Source organism: Populus nigra, chromosome 5, assembly GCF_951802175.1.
Source record: "Populus nigra chromosome 5, ddPopNigr1.1, whole genome shotgun sequence".
Lineage (NCBI taxonomy): Eukaryota > Viridiplantae > Streptophyta > Magnoliopsida > Malpighiales > Salicaceae > Populus > Populus nigra.
In genome coordinates, this window is record NC_084856.1 from 8,545,128 (window position 1) to 8,564,609 (window position 19,482).

The 19,482-nt window shown below is 36.2% G+C and overlaps 3 protein-coding genes across 4 annotated transcripts; 1 reads left to right on the forward strand and 2 right to left on the reverse strand.

Moving 5' to 3' along the window:
- The first annotated feature begins 3,782 nt into the window (after positions 1–3,782).
- LOC133694745 (uncharacterized) lies at positions 3,783–6,408 on the forward strand. 2 transcript variants are annotated; one of them, XM_062116430.1, is made up of 7 exons: positions 3,783–4,060; positions 4,154–4,204; positions 4,278–4,527; positions 4,896–5,048; positions 5,328–5,433; positions 5,529–5,643; positions 6,027–6,408. In XM_062116430.1, exons 2-7 carry the CDS (start codon positions 4,157–4,159, stop codon positions 6,063–6,065), a joined length of 711 nt encoding a protein of 236 aa, XP_061972414.1. In that variant the 5' UTR covers positions 3,783–4,060; positions 4,154–4,156; the 3' UTR covers positions 6,066–6,408. The 2 variants fall into 2 exon arrangements, with proteins under 2 accessions (XP_061972414.1, XP_061972413.1); XM_062116429.1 differs by having other exon boundaries at positions 3,784–4,204.
- Positions 6,409–6,942: 534 nt separating this feature from the next.
- On the reverse strand, positions 6,943–9,445 carry LOC133694744 (5'-adenylylsulfate reductase-like 4). The gene is made up of 4 exons (XM_062116428.1): positions 8,967–9,445; positions 8,255–8,442; positions 8,028–8,152; positions 6,943–7,742 (listed from the first exon to the last, which is right to left on the reverse strand). The coding sequence occupies exons 1-4, from the start codon at positions 9,165–9,167 to the stop codon at positions 7,288–7,290; spliced, it is 969 nt and encodes a 322-aa protein (XP_061972412.1). The 5' UTR covers positions 9,168–9,445; the 3' UTR covers positions 6,943–7,287.
- A 2,968-nt stretch (positions 9,446–12,413) lies between these two features.
- On the reverse strand, positions 12,414–19,220 carry LOC133695247 (uncharacterized). Its single transcript, XM_062117150.1, has 4 exons — positions 16,775–19,220; positions 15,774–15,915; positions 13,477–15,699; positions 12,414–13,050 (listed from the first exon to the last, which is right to left on the reverse strand). Exons 1-4 carry the CDS (start codon positions 19,072–19,074, stop codon positions 12,694–12,696), a joined length of 5,022 nt encoding a protein of 1,673 aa, XP_061973134.1. The 5' UTR covers positions 19,075–19,220; the 3' UTR covers positions 12,414–12,693.
- Positions 19,221–19,482: the final 262 nt, after the last annotated feature.

The window sequence follows — 19,482 nt, forward strand, 5'->3', positions numbered from 1 at the left end:
TCCCTGCATCAATGGAGTGTTCAACTGTTTCTTGAAACACGAATAATATTGTTTGAGACCGCCCACTATATCCAAGGGTTAAGCTTTTTCTCCAGCAAGCTAATGAAACTGCCACGTCAGATGTAAATATTCGCATGGTTGGTTAATAAGTGTATGGTTGCTATTGAGATTGAATAGCCAAGACTTTTATATAAATAAATGGAATTAATTAATGCTTCTCTTATTTTCAAATGATCTCGAGTCTAAAACTCTCACGCTTGAGATCATGCATGATCTCTTGGAAATAATTCTAATGTTTCTAATGGTTCTCGTTAAATAATAATTCTAAATTAAATCACAGTTAAAAAATCAAAATATCTTAGAATCAAATTAATAAAAAAAATAATTTAAATATAAAATCAAAATATTTTAAATTTAATGTTTGCCCAGTAAAGTTTCCCCTGGGGGCAGAAGAAGAAAGCAAGTGATACGACCAAAGCTTATTGGTCGAGGTGCTCGGAGGCCGGTGCTCGTGGCAGAACAAAAAAAAATCACTGTGACTGGCTGGACCCAAGGATTCCAAAAACTCTCCAACGGAAGATGAATGAAATGAAGCTGATTTTAGTTTACATGACACACCAACAGATTGATGAATGCTTGAGGAATGATGAGGAAGATGAAGGGAATGAAGCTGATTTTAGTTTACATGACACACCAGCAGATTGTTTATTTTAAGTTTGTTAATTATTAGTTAATGAAAAGTAATTTTAAATTATGTATCGGATGACTTTTATTTGAACCATGTATTTTAAGATGTTTGAACTATGTATGAATTTTTATTTGAAGCATTATTTTTAAGGTCCTTGAACTATGTATGAATTTTTATTTGAAGCATGAATTTTTTTTAATGTATTTTAAAATTCCTTACGATTTTTTTATGATTTTACGATCCGTTTTTACGATCCGAGTTTGCGTGCGGCTTTCCGTGCCGTCTTAAAATCACGATTTTAACAACCTTGACTGTATGCAAATTAAAACATTTAATCCTTTTTTCTTTTTTCTTTTTTAACATTTACAAAAAACATACCAAAAAAAATACAAAAGCACACATATCCCCTTTTTTACTATGTTTACTTACCCATAATTACATGTTTACAAAATAACATAAATTAAATAAAAAAACTAACAGTAATCTAAAATACATGTTCCAACATGTAGAAATTACAAAACAAACCCCTAAAAAATCCAGGAATTGCAGAGGAGGACTTTTAGGAATGCAGGAACATTGGCGGCGCGTTTCCTCCACACGCCATTGTAAAGTATACCCTCAATTATTAAAGATACAAAAAAATATGATGTTAAAATTTTAGCTTTAGAACGATTATGATTTAACCCGATAATGTAGAGATTTCGTCACAAAGGAAGATTTGTCTTGAAACTTAGATGAGACCAACAGATAGAAACACGACTTAGAATAACAATCAATCAACAATTTAGTTTATCTTAGGTAAGGTGCATGAGGGGTGATACATCAGTCCCTTGCATAACTAGTCCTCTTACCCAGACTCTGGTAGACCAATAAGTTTTCTACTGATCATAATATTAGATGACGACTCCCTTAAATCATGCATATACCTATAGCTTCTACAATAGAGAATTAGGTGTGCATAAGGTGGTGGCACGAACTTATTGTGCTAATATTTTATTTTTCTTTTTTATCCTTTCTTTTATCCTTGTCTTTTACATGTTGTCCATTAAAGCAAATTTAGGGATTGAACTAGAGAGTTGTTATAGAATCAGGGAGTAAGATGTAAATTTGGGTCAAATAACTAGCTGTAATTGATTCCTTTTGTATTTTTTAGGATTGTTGGGCCAATTGAACAATAGTTATCAAGTCTTGGCTGTTGGACCTTGAGCCAACAAATTGATCAGACAACATTATTCAATCTATTATATTATTTATTAGCCTTGAGGTTTTTGACCTATCAATAGGGTAGCATTTGGTTACTGTCCAATGATAGAAAAAACAGAGACAATAGAGACAAAGAAGACAAGACAAAAAAGAAAATAAAAATCAAATTGTGTTTGGTAGTGAAGTACAAGACAAAGTGATTGTCTCTATATCATGTTTGGTTATGTTGGACAAGACAATAAAATATGAAAAGTCTATTTTACCTTTAATATGTATTGTTGTCAAACTTACATATTTAAAAAAAATAAATGGATACTTTTTTTAATTTAGTTTATATTGAGTGTTAAAAATAATAATATTACAATAATTATAGTTATAAAACCATGATTAACTTAACGGATTGACCTAGGGTCTAAATTGGTCCAAGTTTAAGAAAAAATAGAGAAAGAATTGATTAGATATGACTTGATCAAAAACCCAAGTCAAACTAGAAAAAAAAAAAAACACGGGTTAAGAATCTGTTGATTTTTTTAAAAAAGTATTGATCAAAACAAGGTTACTTTAATTATTTTTCTAAAAAACAATTTAGGTCAGTCGAGTTGACACTCTTAACCCATGACTTGAACCTTGTCTTGGGTCAAGTTTCAAAACCATGATATTAATCACTTTTATCCAAATGTTGATTCGATTCAACCCATGTTGACCCTCTCGATTTGTGATCTGAGCTTTGCATCAGTCAACTTTGAGTTAAATTTTAAAACTGTGATAATAACAATTTTTATCCTTACATTGACCCGGGTTGACCCTCCTGATCCGTGACTCGGGCCTTGCTCCTGGTTGACCCTCAAATTAAGTTTTAAAATTATGATAACAATTACATAAATCTTATGTTGAATTGGGTCGATCCGAGTTACCCTCTTCTCATGTGACTTGGGCTTTATCCCAGGTCGACTACTGAGTTGATTTTCAAAACTATGATAATAACAATTTTTGTCCTTATATTGACTGGAATCAATGGTCAACCTCACTCGTGAACCAGATCTTGCCCTGGATCAACCCCCAAACTGGGTTTTAAAACTATGATAATAACCATTTTTATTCTTACGTTGACTCGGGTCAACCCGACCCATGACATGAGGCTTAACCAGTGACTTAGTCTTTGCCTTGGATCAACCCCCGAGTTGAGTTTTAAAACTACAATAATAATCATTTTTATCCTTATATGTCGTAGTTGGATAATTTTGAAATTGAAGGTTTTTTACAAGGATATTTTAAGAATAAAAAATAAAAAATATTGTATTTAAAAACATGTTCATTTTGTACCTCATGTTTTGAAAGTATAGAAATTCACTTTAAAATTGTTTATATCTCTGTTTTTGTCTTTTCAACTAAAGACATTTTTTATTTTACTATTTTCATCCTTTTTATTATAAGACAATAACCAAACACTACTCCTAAATGACTATGAATACGTATATTTTTAACTAACAAAGGTTGTGTTTGCTAACTAATTTTATATTTTTTAAAATACTTTTTAGAAAATAAAAGCTAAATATTTTTTAATACTTGAAAATAATCTTAGTAGAAAATGTGTTTTATATTATTTAAATTTTTAAAAAACTTTAAACAAATAATTATAATTATTGTTTGATTTACTTGTTTTTCTTATTTATATATTTATTTGGTTATTTTAAATGTAAGCAAAACAATGTACTTATTTTTTTATTTAAAAAAATCAGTTGAATAAATATATTTCTTTGATTTTATATGAATTCGATGTTTTTAGAATAAAATTCTTTTTAGAGATGGAAGTTACAAGATTATTATTTTATGAAAGAAAACACAATTAAAGAGAGGAAAAAATATAAACAAAAACGAGCGAAAAGAAAGCTATGACCTGATATAATGCAAGCCTCCAAGTCCCAAGGGTTCAGTTAGTTCAGTAGGAACCCTTCCAATCGCGTGGGAAGAAAAAATCGAAGCTTCCCGCCATCGATAGATTCGCGCATCATTCCCTCCCTCCCTTTCAAAAGAAAAGGAAGAAGAAGATATTACTATCACCCAACCAAACATCGAATTAGGGTTTTGCAGAGTCTCGTCTCTCTCAAACACCTAATCTAATCAGAGCGGTCGCTAACAGGGCGGGAATCTCCAATCAGCTCGATATATGTATATGATTTGAAGCCCTAAAAATCACTCTAATTACACTGGGTATCTCAATTTCGCTATTTCGGTTTTACTGATTAATTTCTTAAAACACAGAGGATGGCAAATCACAGTGAAGATCTCTCCCAATTAAACATTTCGATAGAGGTATTTCCTTCTTTCAATTTTCTCTCTTTTCTATCCCAAGTGTTAAAAATTCAGTGTATGATTCTTTCAATAGGAAAAGGACAAGCTCGTTGCTGAAGTGGTCCGCTACGTGCTGTTCAAAAATCACCAGAATTCAGGGTCTCCAATTAAGAGAGATGAGCTAACCCAGATTGTTACTAAAAACTATAGGCACCGTACCCTTCCCGCTATTGTCATTGATGAGGCTAAACACAAGCTTGCCAGCGTTTTCGGGTTTGAAATGCGTGAGCTTCAAAGGGCTCGCCCTTCCTCGACCAATCAGGGTCGTGCTTCTTCCCAACAAAGTAATCAACTTTTACCTCACTTCGTGTTATTTTTTTAGTATGCGAAAGGTTTTGTGGTTGCTTGCTTGGATTAGACTTGTTTAGATTTTGACTTACTGTGTGTGCCAAATTAGTGCTTGAATCAGTTAAATTTCCAATTAAACAACTTGCAGATTTTGGTATTTCCTACTAATAAACGTTGCGTTGTTCTTTTGTCGTGAATTGACAAGTCCATTAAAGGGTATGTTGTCCTTTACAAGAACGCTGAATATCAATAATTTTTGCTTAATAATACTTCAATGGAAACTGATGCGATCATTATGCCAGTTATTGGTCTGCCGATTGCCTTTTCTACTTCAGTTACAATTCTTATGATCTATGATTTCCAGGTGTTGCTGATGCTAAATCCTATGTTCTCATAAGCCAACTACCTGCTGATGTTTATAGGAAATATGTCGAGGATGTAAACTCTGCTCATGTGACTGGTTTTACTTTTGTCGTGATTAGTGTTGTGCACCTTGCTGGAGGCAAAATCCCAGAGGGTATGTCTTTTGGTTGAATTTTCCTATGATAAGCAATTCAATAGAGTAAGCAGAGAGGCAGAAACTTTGGTTTGGAACTGCATTTTGTTCAGATCATATCTTATTTTGAACCCGCATGGTTTTAAATTTAACTCAACTATTTGCTCACTGGTTTCCTCCCACACCAGGGTAGTCATTGTCTCTCCACTCTTGCATGGCATGCACAACAGCTATGTTTTTTCTCCCTCCATATCTACTATGTACTTATCTAATTTGATCCCTCTCACTCCTGTTATGCAGAAAATCTCTGGCATCACTTGAAGAAAATGGGATTGTTTGAAAACGATGAAAGCCATCCTGCCCTTGGAAACATTAAGCAAGCATTGGAAACACTTGTCCAGCAAAGGTTAGAAGCATAAAATGAGATGAAGTGTTTATTCAAGCAAGCATTGGAAACACTTTGTCCAGCAAATCTTTATCATCTCTGTTTTTGTTTTCCAGATATTTGCAGAAGGACAAAATCAGTGGCCCTGAAGGCAACACTTTGGTTTACGAGCTTGCTGAGAGAGCTCTAGATGGACCAGTCAATGAGAGAGTTAAAGAATACATATCACAGGTATTGTACAGATGTGAACTTGATGGCTTGTTTTTTTTTTCCTTCACATTTTATGATGATACAATATTCCTTTCCTAATACTGCAACAATGTATCCAAGACCAGACTGTCCAATGCTTAAGAAAAATCACATTAGGTTGTCAATGATAGAAACCCTTTTGACAGTCATGCAATTTATTCATGATTTGTCCTTGAAAAAATCTTCCCACATGCATAAATTGCAACCATATATATAAATACTAACAGGCACTAGGATAATTTCATGACTTCTGAAGTTGAGATTCTGCCATGTGGCACTACTAAGCATTTTTCAAAAAAGTTGTTTAAGACATTGCAAAATAGTCCCTGTTAATTCTTGACATGTGAAGGATTTTGTATTGCCAGGTAGTGAAAAGAGATGTGGCCTCTGCGGTAATCAATTAGCATCCTCAAGCTAACTCCATGTATCTAAGATGCAGCAGTTCCATCTCCTGTTAAATGAATGGTAACTCATTTTGAGCGACACTTCCATGCGCATGGCTCCTCACCCACCCCCCCCCCCCCCCTGCATGCTAGAATCTGGAATTTGCTTCCACATGTGGGAGCTGGTAAATAGTAAAATACTGTTTTATCCATTTCCACTGATGAATATGCTGTGAGCAGACTGGGGCAATCAGCAGCTTATATTGCCAACTTGCGTGGATTGTCTTTGTTTTGGGTGACTTGTATTAAAGGGCGCTGCACGGCCTTTTGCACAAGCTTAGTGGCATACTTTGTTTTCAGAAAATGGTTAGTCTCTCCCGCTGAATCATGTTCTCTTTTCAGACCATTTATGCAAAAGATTTCTAATTGCAATTGAAAAGCTGAAGAGAATCGCATAAGCTTCTTTAGGACAGAAATGCTCAACCTTTTTGTAGTTGGGGTGATTTAATGCGCTTGCAATGCTGGTGAATTTATAGATTGAGAGATTTTAAATCAGTGGTTCCTTGAACTGAAGAATGGATTTGCTGTGCATCACCAGTGTAACTTTTCCATCCCCAACAGCACCACATGCGAGTGGTAAAAGGATGAAAATATATCATGAAGAAACGAGTGTGACCTTCGGAGATCGTAACTTTTTATACACGTTATTTGCAAGAGCTCGTGAACATTAAGGGCTAATCCAGAAAAAGAGAAAAAAGTGAACTCGAAGGAACCTATACCATTTGTTTTGGTCAAGGACATTGAGACGCCCCACTTAGAGCGTTGCTCCAAAATTCTCGAGGGCACTATTCTTTGTAATGGCATGCCGGACATTCAAAATCAACATGTGAAACCCGGATTGAAAAGCTTAAACTTGTATTGGAAAATAAAGGGGGACGAGACAAATGAGAATCATGTATGATCTATTCACAAATTGAATTACAATTATTTCCGCTTGAATGCTAAATAAATTGTATTCTAAATTATAAACAAATGAAAGCTGGATCGCTACAACGTCGTCGACATGCTTCTTCGTGGTTACAAATGCTGGACCCCAAATGAGACTTACCGACATGATTTTGAACCAAAACCATCTCTGCATAAACAAAATGTCCAACCAAATTTTCTGTTGGTACACCCCTAATCTGCTCCACCTCCCGCTTTTTTTACAAGGGGAATGTATATTCCCATTGCAGGGAAAAGTTCATCGACATTCACAAACAGGTGCACCCCTGCTGGTGCTTGCATCCCCTATTGAAACTGTAGCAAGGGACTTGGAAGCCCAAGCCCTGGCATTCATTGCCCCTTCCTGCAAATTACTCTTCTTGCAAGGCTCGTTCAAAGAGTTAAATAGCTGTATTGCTCGATTCAGATAAGCCCGGGGATGCTCTAACAAACTCTCCAGTCTCATGTTCTGCATGTGCCGCCTCCAAGTAAATTGTGCAAAAGCAAGCATGGTAGGGAAAGTCCAGTAAAACAGCCTCAGAAGCACAAATGTTGTTGCCAGAGCCAAATATGTCTCCTCCCTAAACAAGTTCTCCGGAGATCTTGCCCACGAGAATGGGCAACTTTCTTGCTCAGGGGCATCATGTTTTTCATGGTGTGATGCACGCCCAATTTTGTCCAGCGATGCTTTATCCAGGGAAGCAGTCTTGATACCTAAACCAAGCAATATGCTCATCAAGTCCCGCAGGAGAAATATAACTCGGCATTAGAAGAATGTTCTTGAAGAAAGAAAAGTATGTGATGCCATTTTTTATTCCAGATGCAGTGTAATGAAGAAGCATGTTCTATGTGTTCATATACTAAGACTCATCTGCAATACTCACATAAACTTTTCTTTACTCATCTGTATGTATAGAGATAAGGAGATTAAACCAGAATCACAAAAACTAAAAGTGGAAGCTTTCAGTTGAACATTCTAGAAGGACAGGAAACCCTTACCAGTAACATCACTGTAGAAAGCGATGAGAGAACCAAGAGTCCGGGAGCCATGATAGCAAACACGCATAGTAGAATTAAATAGGAAAAGAGTAGGAAATCCATGAACTCCATACTTGGATAGTATGCTGCAGAAAAATCAATAAATATTAATGCTTCAAGGCAACAAGATATCACAACAATACATAAGAATCTAGAACGATGGCATTTTATCTTTTCAGTTTACAAACCTTGGCCTGATGGATGATTCTTCAATCGCAAAATGGGGAATCGAGGGATACAGCGAAGAAAGGATAGAGAAGCTTGGTCTAAAAGTCCTAGAAAAAGGGCACCATGATGCATAGAAGAGCAAAGCCACGTATTCATGACTATTCTTTTGAACTAAATTTAGTGCCTTCTGTAATGAAACCTCGTCTCCCTTCACAACAACAAACATAAACTTCTTTAGAATTACACATCCATTTTCACTCACAATGAAGCAAATTTCTGTCTATGTCCAACCAAATGCTTCACTCTCACATTTTAGCAGAGATAATGTTTCGCTACCACAGATAGATAATGCCTTTCGGCCTTGAAAATTAATTTCACCTCAAACTTTCTTAAAGAGGCAACAAACTGCCAAGTGCGCAACCCATTAAAAAAAATGCCAAATGGGCTTCACGGATACGCTAATATAGATTTTAAAAAGAAAAAACACGAAATTCACAGAAACAGAGAAATTTTCTATAAAATTATTGTCCTCCAATGTCATATCCTGATGCTACAATTAAACAATTAGAGAGAAATGGGCCGTCAATCCCAGTCAAATAACATTTAATTAAATCCAAGGAATCATCATTTGTGGTTAATTTAATTACATTAACAAAATCAAGTTTCATCCCCTAAAGAATGTCAAAGACACAGTATTCAATTTCTTTATAAGGTAAGGAAGTGTCGGCTTACCTCGGTGAAACCAGGGAAAAAGGGGGATTCATCAACACCAGAAACGACGCAGTTTCGATCTCGAAACCCAAAGATCGAATCTGTGACGGACTCGATTGGACAAATCGAAACCGTATTGGAGGAGGCGCACATTAAGATTAGACTCCCGTAGATCATCAACGACACCAAGATCCGCGTCTGCCAAACCCTAGTCTGCATCATCGAAAACCGCAAAAGAGGAAAAGAAAAAATATAAAACCCCTAGCAATGAGGGGCGTGAGATAACAGAGAAAATAAGGGAAGGAGAAAATGGGACATGTTAGCGTTGGAGGGTGGGTCGATAGAAAAAAGGGTGGTGAGTAATCCAAGTGTGAGTAGAAAAAAATAATCTGGAGATGGGTTTCCTTAAGAGAATGGGAAATTTAATGGAAGAGAGGGATTAGGTTTCAAATTTCAATTGATAAGCGCATTTTAGTTGGGGAGGGGCCAGGCCAGTGGGTTTGGGTGAGGGTTTGCTTTCCTCAACGGTTAGAAATATTATTTTTAAAATATTTTTTATTTAAAAATATACTGAACAAATTTTTTTTAATTAATTTTTATATTAACATATTAAAATTTTTAAAAATACAGAAAATAAAATCCTTTTAATCTAGGGTCATGTTTGTTTTCTTAAAAGTAGTTTATGAAAAATCACTTTTCAAACTTTCATGTGTTTATTTGCTATTAGAAAAAGTGGTAACGGAAAACACTTTCCGGTCAATGGAAAATTTTTTCCGGTCAATGAAAAATTTGACTTGGTTTTCAGGAAAGTGTTTTTCCTTTTGGCTGTGTTTGTTTTTCGGAAAATGGTTTTCAGGAAATCACTTTCCAAACTTTCATGTGTTTGTTTGCCATTAGAAAAGTTGGTCAACGGAAAATACTTTCTAGTCAAAGAAAAATTTGTCTCTGTTTTCAGGAAAGTGTTTACCTGAAAAATTTGGGCGGAAAACACTTTCTGAAAGTTGTGAAAAATTTAAAAATATCACTATTTGCTGATTATATCAAATTTGATCTTTAAACTTTTGATTGTTATATATATATTTTGTTTTGAATATTTATTTTTTAATTTCATCTCTTAAAATTTAATTTTTATATTAACTCTGGTTCTTATTTTTATAATTGCTATTTTCTTTTTCCTTATCATTTTTTTATTGAAATTTTTTATCTATCAAATTTGGTCCTTATTCTTTTGATTGTTACTTATTTTATTTGAAATAATTTATGAGATGTTAATTATTATTATTTTAATTTCTTCATCTTTCAATTTTTTTATTTTTTATTTGATCTCTATTATTTTGATTATTATTTATTTTATCTGAGATAATTTATGAAATTATATATTTTTTTTAATTTCATTTCCATTCAACTTTTTAATTTGTAAGATTTGTTCCTCATTATTTTAATAAACTTGAAAAAAATAAAACATTAATAAGTTATTTTTCAGCTCATTTTCCATAACATAATCAAACACTGGAAAATGTTTTCCAACTTATTTTTCATTACACTACCAAACATCGAAAAATACTTTTCCGGAATTCACTTTTCTGGAATTCACTTTCCAAAAGAAAACTACTTTCCAGCAAACAAACGGGGCCTAAAAACATTTCTGTTTTTTATCGTTACTAAAAATATTTTTAAAATAAATTCTTTAAATCATATTTAAATAATTATCCAACTATACTATTATTTTCAAATCATATCAATGTCTTTAATAGTAATGCTAAAAATAGCTTTTTTAATAATTATATAAGACCCTAACATCTATAATTTTTTTAAATGCAGATGAAATATCTATTTTTATAATTTTTTTAATGTTATATTTTAAATGCTTTTGAGTCAAAATTATCTATTTATTATTTTATTAATTTTTATTAAAACTTTTTTTAAGATTATTATAAGTAGACTTCTAATAAATGAAAATGTAAAAACAATATTAATAAGGGAAAAAGATTTTTGAATAAAAATATGCTTTTTTTATACTTATTTGAATCTTTTATTATAACTTTAATTGCTTATAAATTCAGTCCTTTTTTTTTTAATTTTAGACCTTTGATTTTGAAGTTTTCAATTGTTTTTCATTTCACTTTTTATAGGGATGTTTGGTTTAGAGATGTGGTGGTTTTTTTTTTTATAGAACTCACATAAAATATATGTATTTTTTTTTAGTTTAACGTGAGTGTCCGGGTCAGCTTTCGCGCACCTCAACTAATCTCACAAGCCCTGAAGTTAACAACCATGTAAGCTTCCAGTGGCCATCATATAAGCAATCACAGGGCTCAAACCTAAAACTACAGAGGAAGCAAACCTCTTAGTACCAAGCTCTTATCACTGGCCATCACCTAGATGGTTAATATATGCATTTTTTTACTTTTGTGAGTTCTAGTGATTTTTTTTTTGTGAGACTCACATAAAAAACATATATATATATATATATATATATTGATTTACGTGGGGTGTCCAGGCCAGCTTGCGCGTACCATGACTATTCCCCACGGCCCACTGGACATCCTGCAAGCCCAGGGACAGGTTAGGCACCGCGGGGGTGACAGGCGTGCACATAGAGGGTCGAACCCGGGACGGGAACGGAACAAGTCACACGGTTGACCACAGCAGCTAGGCCCTCAAGTGCAAAAAACAGATATTTTTTGCTTCTATGAGATGTGGTTTGCTTTTTTAAAAGGATTGTACACTACCCATTCTAACTAGGACCTTCCAAATTTCTTCCACCTTCATCTAGGCCCTTGGCTTTTCAATTTGTTGAATTTTGCCCAAAACTTCAATTTTTCTCTTCCAAATCTTAACATCCTTTTCAGTTCGGTCTTTCATCATGTAATTTATATAATCTTGATCACGATCAATTTCAGTTTATTTTCTATTTTTTCTTTGGCACGGCCTCAAAATTGCATGTCCATATGGTGTTCTGACTAGTCTGTTTGTGACCCAAAAACACTTCTTTTTTTGATAATTTTGGAAACGCTACGACCCTATATAAGCGCAAGCGAAAAAAATGTTACAGTATTATGAAACGAAACCAGTTTCATTCAATGATGATCTTCAGAGTTTCACATCCCTGCTCCTCCTGGGAACCGATACGAGTTTTTAGAACAAAACAGACCTAAGCCTAGAGAGGAATACGTTCTCCTATTTCCTTGCTGGGACATCTCATCATGTTCTCTACGTAAAAGGAGAGGAAAAAAGAAGTGTATTTTGCTATCCCCAGGTCTCATCAATCTCTATCCCTTTTGAGATTGAGAAGGAAATAAAGACTGGGTATAGTTGTTGCATGATGGTCAAAGATTGTGTAAAGAAGCACTACCTAGAAATTCAAAGTAAAAAGAGTACTAAAATAGCTAATGCAAACAGCTTTTGCTGCATGATAAAGAACAATTTGAGTGTGTAAATTGACCAGTTGAATTTTTCCACAGCCTGTGCGAATGAAAACATTGTCACTTCATAATAATTCACATGCTGAAAAAAGTATCCATGGTTCAAGAACTTGAACCTGACAAAAACAATTGTTAATTTGACACCAAGCTCGACTTTTAGAAGACAACAGGGTAACAACCAAATGGGTTTTTGAATTTCTGTAAAACATGGAATCATTTCTAGCCAAAAGAAACAATTTCTGAATGTAGAAAGTAGAAACTACCTGAGCTCTTTTTCTCATGGGAGCCTGGAATTGTTAATTAGCAACCCATTTTACTGTACATTATTGCCCTGAAAACCTGGCAGTGCACTCTGCACACATGAAACCCATCGTGCTTGTTTGTGCTTCAGATTCAAATGCCTCCTGGCAAATCTCCCTTCCACACCAGACACACACAGCAGGTACGTGGTGCCTGCTTGCATTCTTTGGCAAAAAAGGCAAATCTCCCTTCTCAAGACAAACAGAAGAATCAAACCCTTGAGGTATAACTGCATCACATGAAACAACCTTGGATTCATCTGAATGAGAGCTCACTTGAGAAGTCAGAAGATTATATTCCATATTTTCCATGCCACCCGATTTCAACCCTTCAAAACCTGATATAACACCATATGCCTCCCCAAAGAGTTCACTTTCACCCTGTTCATTAACAAAAAAATGATACATCAAGAAGTCCATCGACTATATAACAAGCAAGTTTTAAAGCTAAAGATAATGGTCATCACTCATCAACTCCTCACTGGAAAATAATTTATTTCCAAGTAAAAAGTCCCATTTCTCTAAAATATAACATAGAAGAACTTGAAAGAAATGCATGCCACAAACACATACAAGAGAACCCTTGTATTGACAAGGAAAGCACTAAAGACAAAATAAACACAAATGTAAGGGAAAAGGATAAATCAGATCACTGGTTCCCACTACCAAAAAAATACTTTCCACCCAGTGATCTCAGAAAAAAAAAATGCACTATATAAATTTCTGAAGAAAAAAATGGAACTACCATCTAATCCATTAGCATAACAGGCTAAAAGTATCAACATAAAGAAATTGCCCATGCCATACCTTATCTGAAACCGCATCATACAGAGGGAAAAAACCTGATGCTTGCACTGGTTGACAAGTATCAGCAAAATCACATCGCAGGCCACCATTTTCTTCATTTCTCCACAAAAACTCAGATTCGACACTCTCATTTGGTCCAGGGTGGCCACTAAAATCATGACCCAAATCATCTTTCTTGGATTTTTCTGTGTTCTTTACCCTCGGCTCCTCCTGAATTGACCCTGTAAATGCTGTGAGCAAATTCTTTTCAACACTCCGCATCGGCGCATCACCAGATAGACAAAGTACACTCTCTACGGAATCCATTTTCTGCTTCAGCTCATCCATGGTGCCATTGAAGGGACCAGTTGCGTTATCTTTAGCAGTCAACGTATGTTGATTCCCAGCAAAAAGAAAACAAATTTCCTGCACAGTGCCTGTCACAATATCTGCATCCTGTTCAGTGCAATTGTCACCGAAAGCAATACATAACTCTCCATTGCAGGAGGTTTTAGCTTCCTGTAGTTTGTCTTCCGCTGATGTGGTGCATGATAACTGATTCACACTATTCTCATCATCATGGGATTGCTCATCTTTTGAAGCAAATGTTAGTCCATTTGTAGATGGAAAAAATGAAAAAATGTTTGAACTTCTTTCCTGCTTAATATTAGTTACGGTCTGCACAGATTGATCAATCTCACTGCCAAACTCATTGTTCTTAAGGCATAGAACTTCATTGTGATTCACCACATTTATTGTGCCCTTGGAAACCTTAATTACATTACCTTTTAAGTCAAATGATTGCTCATTACCAGATATAGTAAGCAGGCCACCTTCAGATTCCTCTTCTTGACAGGGTTCTCTTATTGTGCATTTAGGAGTCCCAGTGATATTATTTTCAACAAGATGCATCTGCTCGTTCAAAAATGGAATAACTGGGCAGCCCCCATGATTTTTCCCTTGTTCATTAATCGCCACATTATCATCAACCAGTGCAGTGTTATTGTCACGACAAACACTTGTTAACTCATTCGCCCCAGGTTTACCAACATCATCAAATTTGCTCTCATTTAACATGCCAGTACAAACACTGTTCATGTTGTTCTCAATACCCATTAAATCCCCTTTAGAACTTTTTTCCTGCATGGTTTCCACCGCAGTGGAATTTAAAAGCCCGACAGAACAGCCTTCAGAACTTCTTTGCTCCTTCAAATTAGCAGCAACATTCTCTGCTATTGCAGCACAAGAACCAGTAATAGGCTCACCTTTTCCATCTGCATCCCAATCATCAATTACCATGTTATCAATTGTGCTAGAGCAATTCCTATCCTCAATAATGTCATCATTAAACATGTTCTCCTTGGCATTTGGAGCAAGTAAACCACTATCAGAACCTCTCTCCTGATTGAGTTCCTCAATTAGCCTAGGGGGAACCTGATTCAAATTTATACAGGCCAGGTTCCTTACATCACCAGCAACTGAACAGTCAAGATCATCGATAATGTTGGTGCAGTACTTGGGAACATTTGTTTCATCAGAAGATCTATGAATTGCATTATTCTCATTACTCAACAAGGCTGGTTCTGAACAAACACTAATTTCAGCAGCAACAATGTCAGTAACTTCATTCATCTCCCCCACTTCATCATTGCTAATATTAGATGCTCTATCCTGCTTACCACAATAGGCTTCTACAGAAGTATTTGCCTTCATTTCACAACATGGAATGATGGAATTTATTTCACCATTGGTTTTAGTGTTAGAAGTTATTTGATCAGAATCCCTGTCAATGTCAATCGATGTTTGGATCTTTACAGATCCAAAAGGAATTTCAACAGATGCAGGTTCATCATTCTTTTGAGTGGTTACGTCGCTGGAAGCATCAAGTTTCTTGAGATAATCTTTTATGTGGTTCCCAAGGTGGCCATTGAAGTGATGCCTTTCTTCAAAAAGTTTAAGACAAAACTGACATTCATACTTTCCATTTTTTATTATCACCTCTTCATTTGTTGATGTCCCACATTTAAGCTGTTTTGGAGACCGCTGATGAGATGATAGCAAGTGCTGTAGCAAGTCATCCTGCCCATCAAAAGTCAAGGTGCACTTGTGGCATTCATAATTCATCCCTGTTTGAACCTCCCTCGGACACCCCCCTGTCTCAGTAGATGTAGAGGTGACAGGCAATGCCTTATAACTAATCAAATCATTCTCATTCTTGCCATCTTTACATGTTTGATCTGCAGACTGCAGCACATGGGTAAGTAAAAACTACAGGGAAAGTTGAATTGCTCAAACAAAAACTATAAGTATCAACTTACAATGGATGTAGCTATTTTGTCGGTCAACTTAATCCTGCCATCCATGTGATCAAAATTCGACCGTCTTACATCATGAAGTCCAGAAAAGGAAAGCAAATACGATGAAACTTCCTTGCAGGACACAAACTGCAGCCCATTAGGGCTGGATGGTATTGAATTAGGAAATGTAGGTAAGAATTACACAAGCTACAAAATATGCAAAATTAATTATGAAGCATAAACTTCCTAGGGTTATATTTGTATTCTGTTCCACTTAGAAACTGCAAAAATAACTGTAGCAGAGAACAATCAAGCCCTAATAGGGGTACTGGTATAGCATTTATCATTTAATAATATCCTATGAACCACAATGTGTAAGGTCAATCAATAGCTAGAAATCCAGGTAGCAATTTAGGACTTCATTGTTATCATGAATAGTGACAGGATAACAGTTGTCTGACTGACCTATCGAGAATACAGTCAAAATACACATCCTCTACAATAAGAAGATGACTGAAAAAGGCGTTGCCAATGGAACAAATGGAGTGAGAATGTCAAGTGAAGTTGAAAAAAAATAAAATTCAAGAGCATCATATACAGACAATATATAGCTTATTGTGTGAAATGGAGAAACATCAAGCAACCTACATGTATTGAGATTTGAGAGTAACCAAGATGGCAATGGCAGCTTAGATGGATGATGAGAACTACGAGTGAAAGATATCCAGGGAAATTAAAATTCAGAATTAACAAGCCATCCTCATTAAAATTAAAACAAAACAGTTACATGCAGAACTTCCATAAGCAAAGCATAACTCTATTTAAATCTCTTTATCGCAAAATTTGTTCTCTTTCATGTGAATTTTCTTCCATGTTGCTATGCATATTTTAAGTGTCACTCAACTTTACTTGCTCATACAATAGCAGAACAACGAAAAACACAAATCAATTACCCTACATATTTACTCAATACAATCAGCAAAAACTACTATTTAAAGAGAGAGAGAGAGAGAGTAAGAAACCTTATGTATCTTGTACAAGCCAACCAAACACGACCGGCTTGCTTCTTGACGCAGATAGAGAGCTTCCACCCAATCGGCAGGGCATCCCCAAACAAGCTAGCATCCACAATCCTCCTCTTCTTTCTCGTACTCCCCCATTCACCCTCGAACCCTTCCAAAAACCCTAAAAATTCTGCCTTCAACTGCATTCCCTCCGTCCTCCTCCGCAACTCCTCCCCATACGGATCTTCCATATTCCCCAATGCCACAAGGTCCACTACCACTCCATTCTTGCCCACCATCTCCATCTCCTCTTTCTTCTTATTCTGCACTTCCACATCGTCACATACAACAGCAATCGTTTTATTCTCAATTTTTTTCCTCTCTACTAACTCGTTATAACCGAAATCGACATTCTCATTCTTCCGTGGCCTGCCTCGCTTCCTTTTCTTTGAACTAGATTCAGCAATTCGAGTCGAAATCAAGTGATTTACCTCTAAGCTTTTTACTCCTCCTTGACTAAAGCCAAGCATTCCCTCCGCCCTCCTCCGCAACTCCTCCTCATACGGATCCTCCATATTCCCCAATGCCACAAAGTCCACTGCCACTCCATTCTTGCCCACCATCTCCATCTCCTCTTTCTTCTTATTCTGCACTTCCACATCGTCACATACAACAGCAATCGTTTTATTCTCAATTTTTTTCCTCTCTTCTAACTCGTTATAACCGAAATCGACATTCTCATTCTTCCGTGGCCTGCCTCGTTTCCTTTTCTTTGAACTAGATTCAGCAATTCGAGTCGAAATCAAGTGATTTACCTCTAAGCTTTTTACTCCTCCTTGAATAAAGCCAAGCATTCCCTCCGTCCTCCTCCGCAACTCCTCCCCATACGGATCCTCCATATTCCCCAACGCCACAAAGTCCACTACCACTCCATTCTTGCCCACCATCTCCATCTCCTCTTTCTTCTTATTCTGCACTTCCACATCGTCACACACAACAGCAATCGTTTTATTCTCAATTTTTTTCCTCTCTACTAACTCGTTATTACAGAAATCGACATTCTCATTCTTCCGTGGCCTGCCTCGCTTCCTTTTCTTTGAACTAGATTCAGCAATTCGAGTCGAAATCAAGTGATTTACCTCTAAGCTTTTTACTCCTCCTTGACTAAAGCCAAGCATTCCCTCCGTCCTCCTCCGCAACTCCTCCCCATACGGATCCTCCATATTCCCCAACGCCACAAAGTCCACTACCACTCCATTCTTGCCCACCATCTCCATCTCCTCTTTCTTCTTATTCTGCACTTCCACATCGTCACATACAACAGCAATCGTTTTATTCTCAATTTTTTTCCTCTCTTCTAACTCGTTACAACCGAAATTGACATTCTCATTCTTCCGTGGCCTGCCTCGTTTCCTTTTCTTTGAACTAGATTCAGCAATTCGAGTCGAAATCAAGTGATTTACCTCTAAGCTTTTTACTCCTCCTTGACTAAAGCCAAGCATTCCCTCCGTCCTCCTCCGCAGCTCCTCCCCATACGGATCCTCCATATTCCCCAACGCCACAAAGTCCACTGCCACTCCATTCTTGCCCACCATCTCCATCTCCTCTTTCTTCTTATTCTGCACTTCCACATCGTCACATACAACAGCAATCGTTTTATTCTCGATTTTTTTCCTCTCTTCTAACTCGTTATAACCGAAATCGACATTCTCATTCTTCCGTGGCCTGCCTCGTTTCCTTTTCTTTGAACTAGATTCAGCAATTCGAGTCGAAATCAAGTGATTTACCTCTAAGCTTTTTACTCCTCCTTGACTAAAGCCAACATTTTGCAATTCCGCTTTATTTGTACAAGGCAAACGCATATATTCATTATAGATGACAGGAACGGAGACTAGGTTATGATTATTCTCGTTGTTATTTTCAATAAAGTGAGAATCAGAACCAAACAGCGACTTGAGAAGATAAATTATCTGTGAATTCTCTTCATCGAGAGGATGTCGTTCGGTAATTTGAAAGGGAACAACAGGAGTTGAATTCGAAGAAGAGGAAGCGTTATTGTTGCGAGGGGCGAGGCGGAGGCGTGAGAAAGTTTGTTTGCGGCTTCCAGCAGACTCGTTGAAGACTGAACGGTCGATTTTAGGAGTGGAGACGTCGGCGGTGTCCGTTTGGAGACGGTGGAGGGAGGAGGAGGAGGAACAGAAGGAGAGGGAGAGGAGTTCGGGTTGGGAAAGATGGCGTAGGTCGATTAGAAGGAGAGATTCGGTGTGGACTTTATTCTGGTAGTTGCAAACGGAGGAGTCCACGGTGGCTGTGGCCATGACATCTATTTGAGAAAGATAGAGAGGAGATTATGTAACTCAGAAACCGTTGATGAGGAGGAGAGAGAAACTGAAAAGGTTAAATGGAGGAGTGGAAAGGAGTTTTTGTTTGCGTGACCTGGTCGGAGTATGATTGTGGAGGCTGTTTTTCATTGTATTTGTAAGGTGAGTTTTAGAAATATATTTTTTAATAACTTTTATATATTGATATTAAAACATATTTTTAATATAAAAAAATATTTTTAAAAAATATTACTAAATTGACATTTACACGATGTTCAAGTGGGTCTGTGACGAGTACATTTACATTTTGGTTAGTACAGCAAACTTAGGGGTTGGTTGGGTGTTTGTTGGCAAAATAAGATATGAGTGTGTCTATGATTATTTTTTAAAATATATTTTATATTA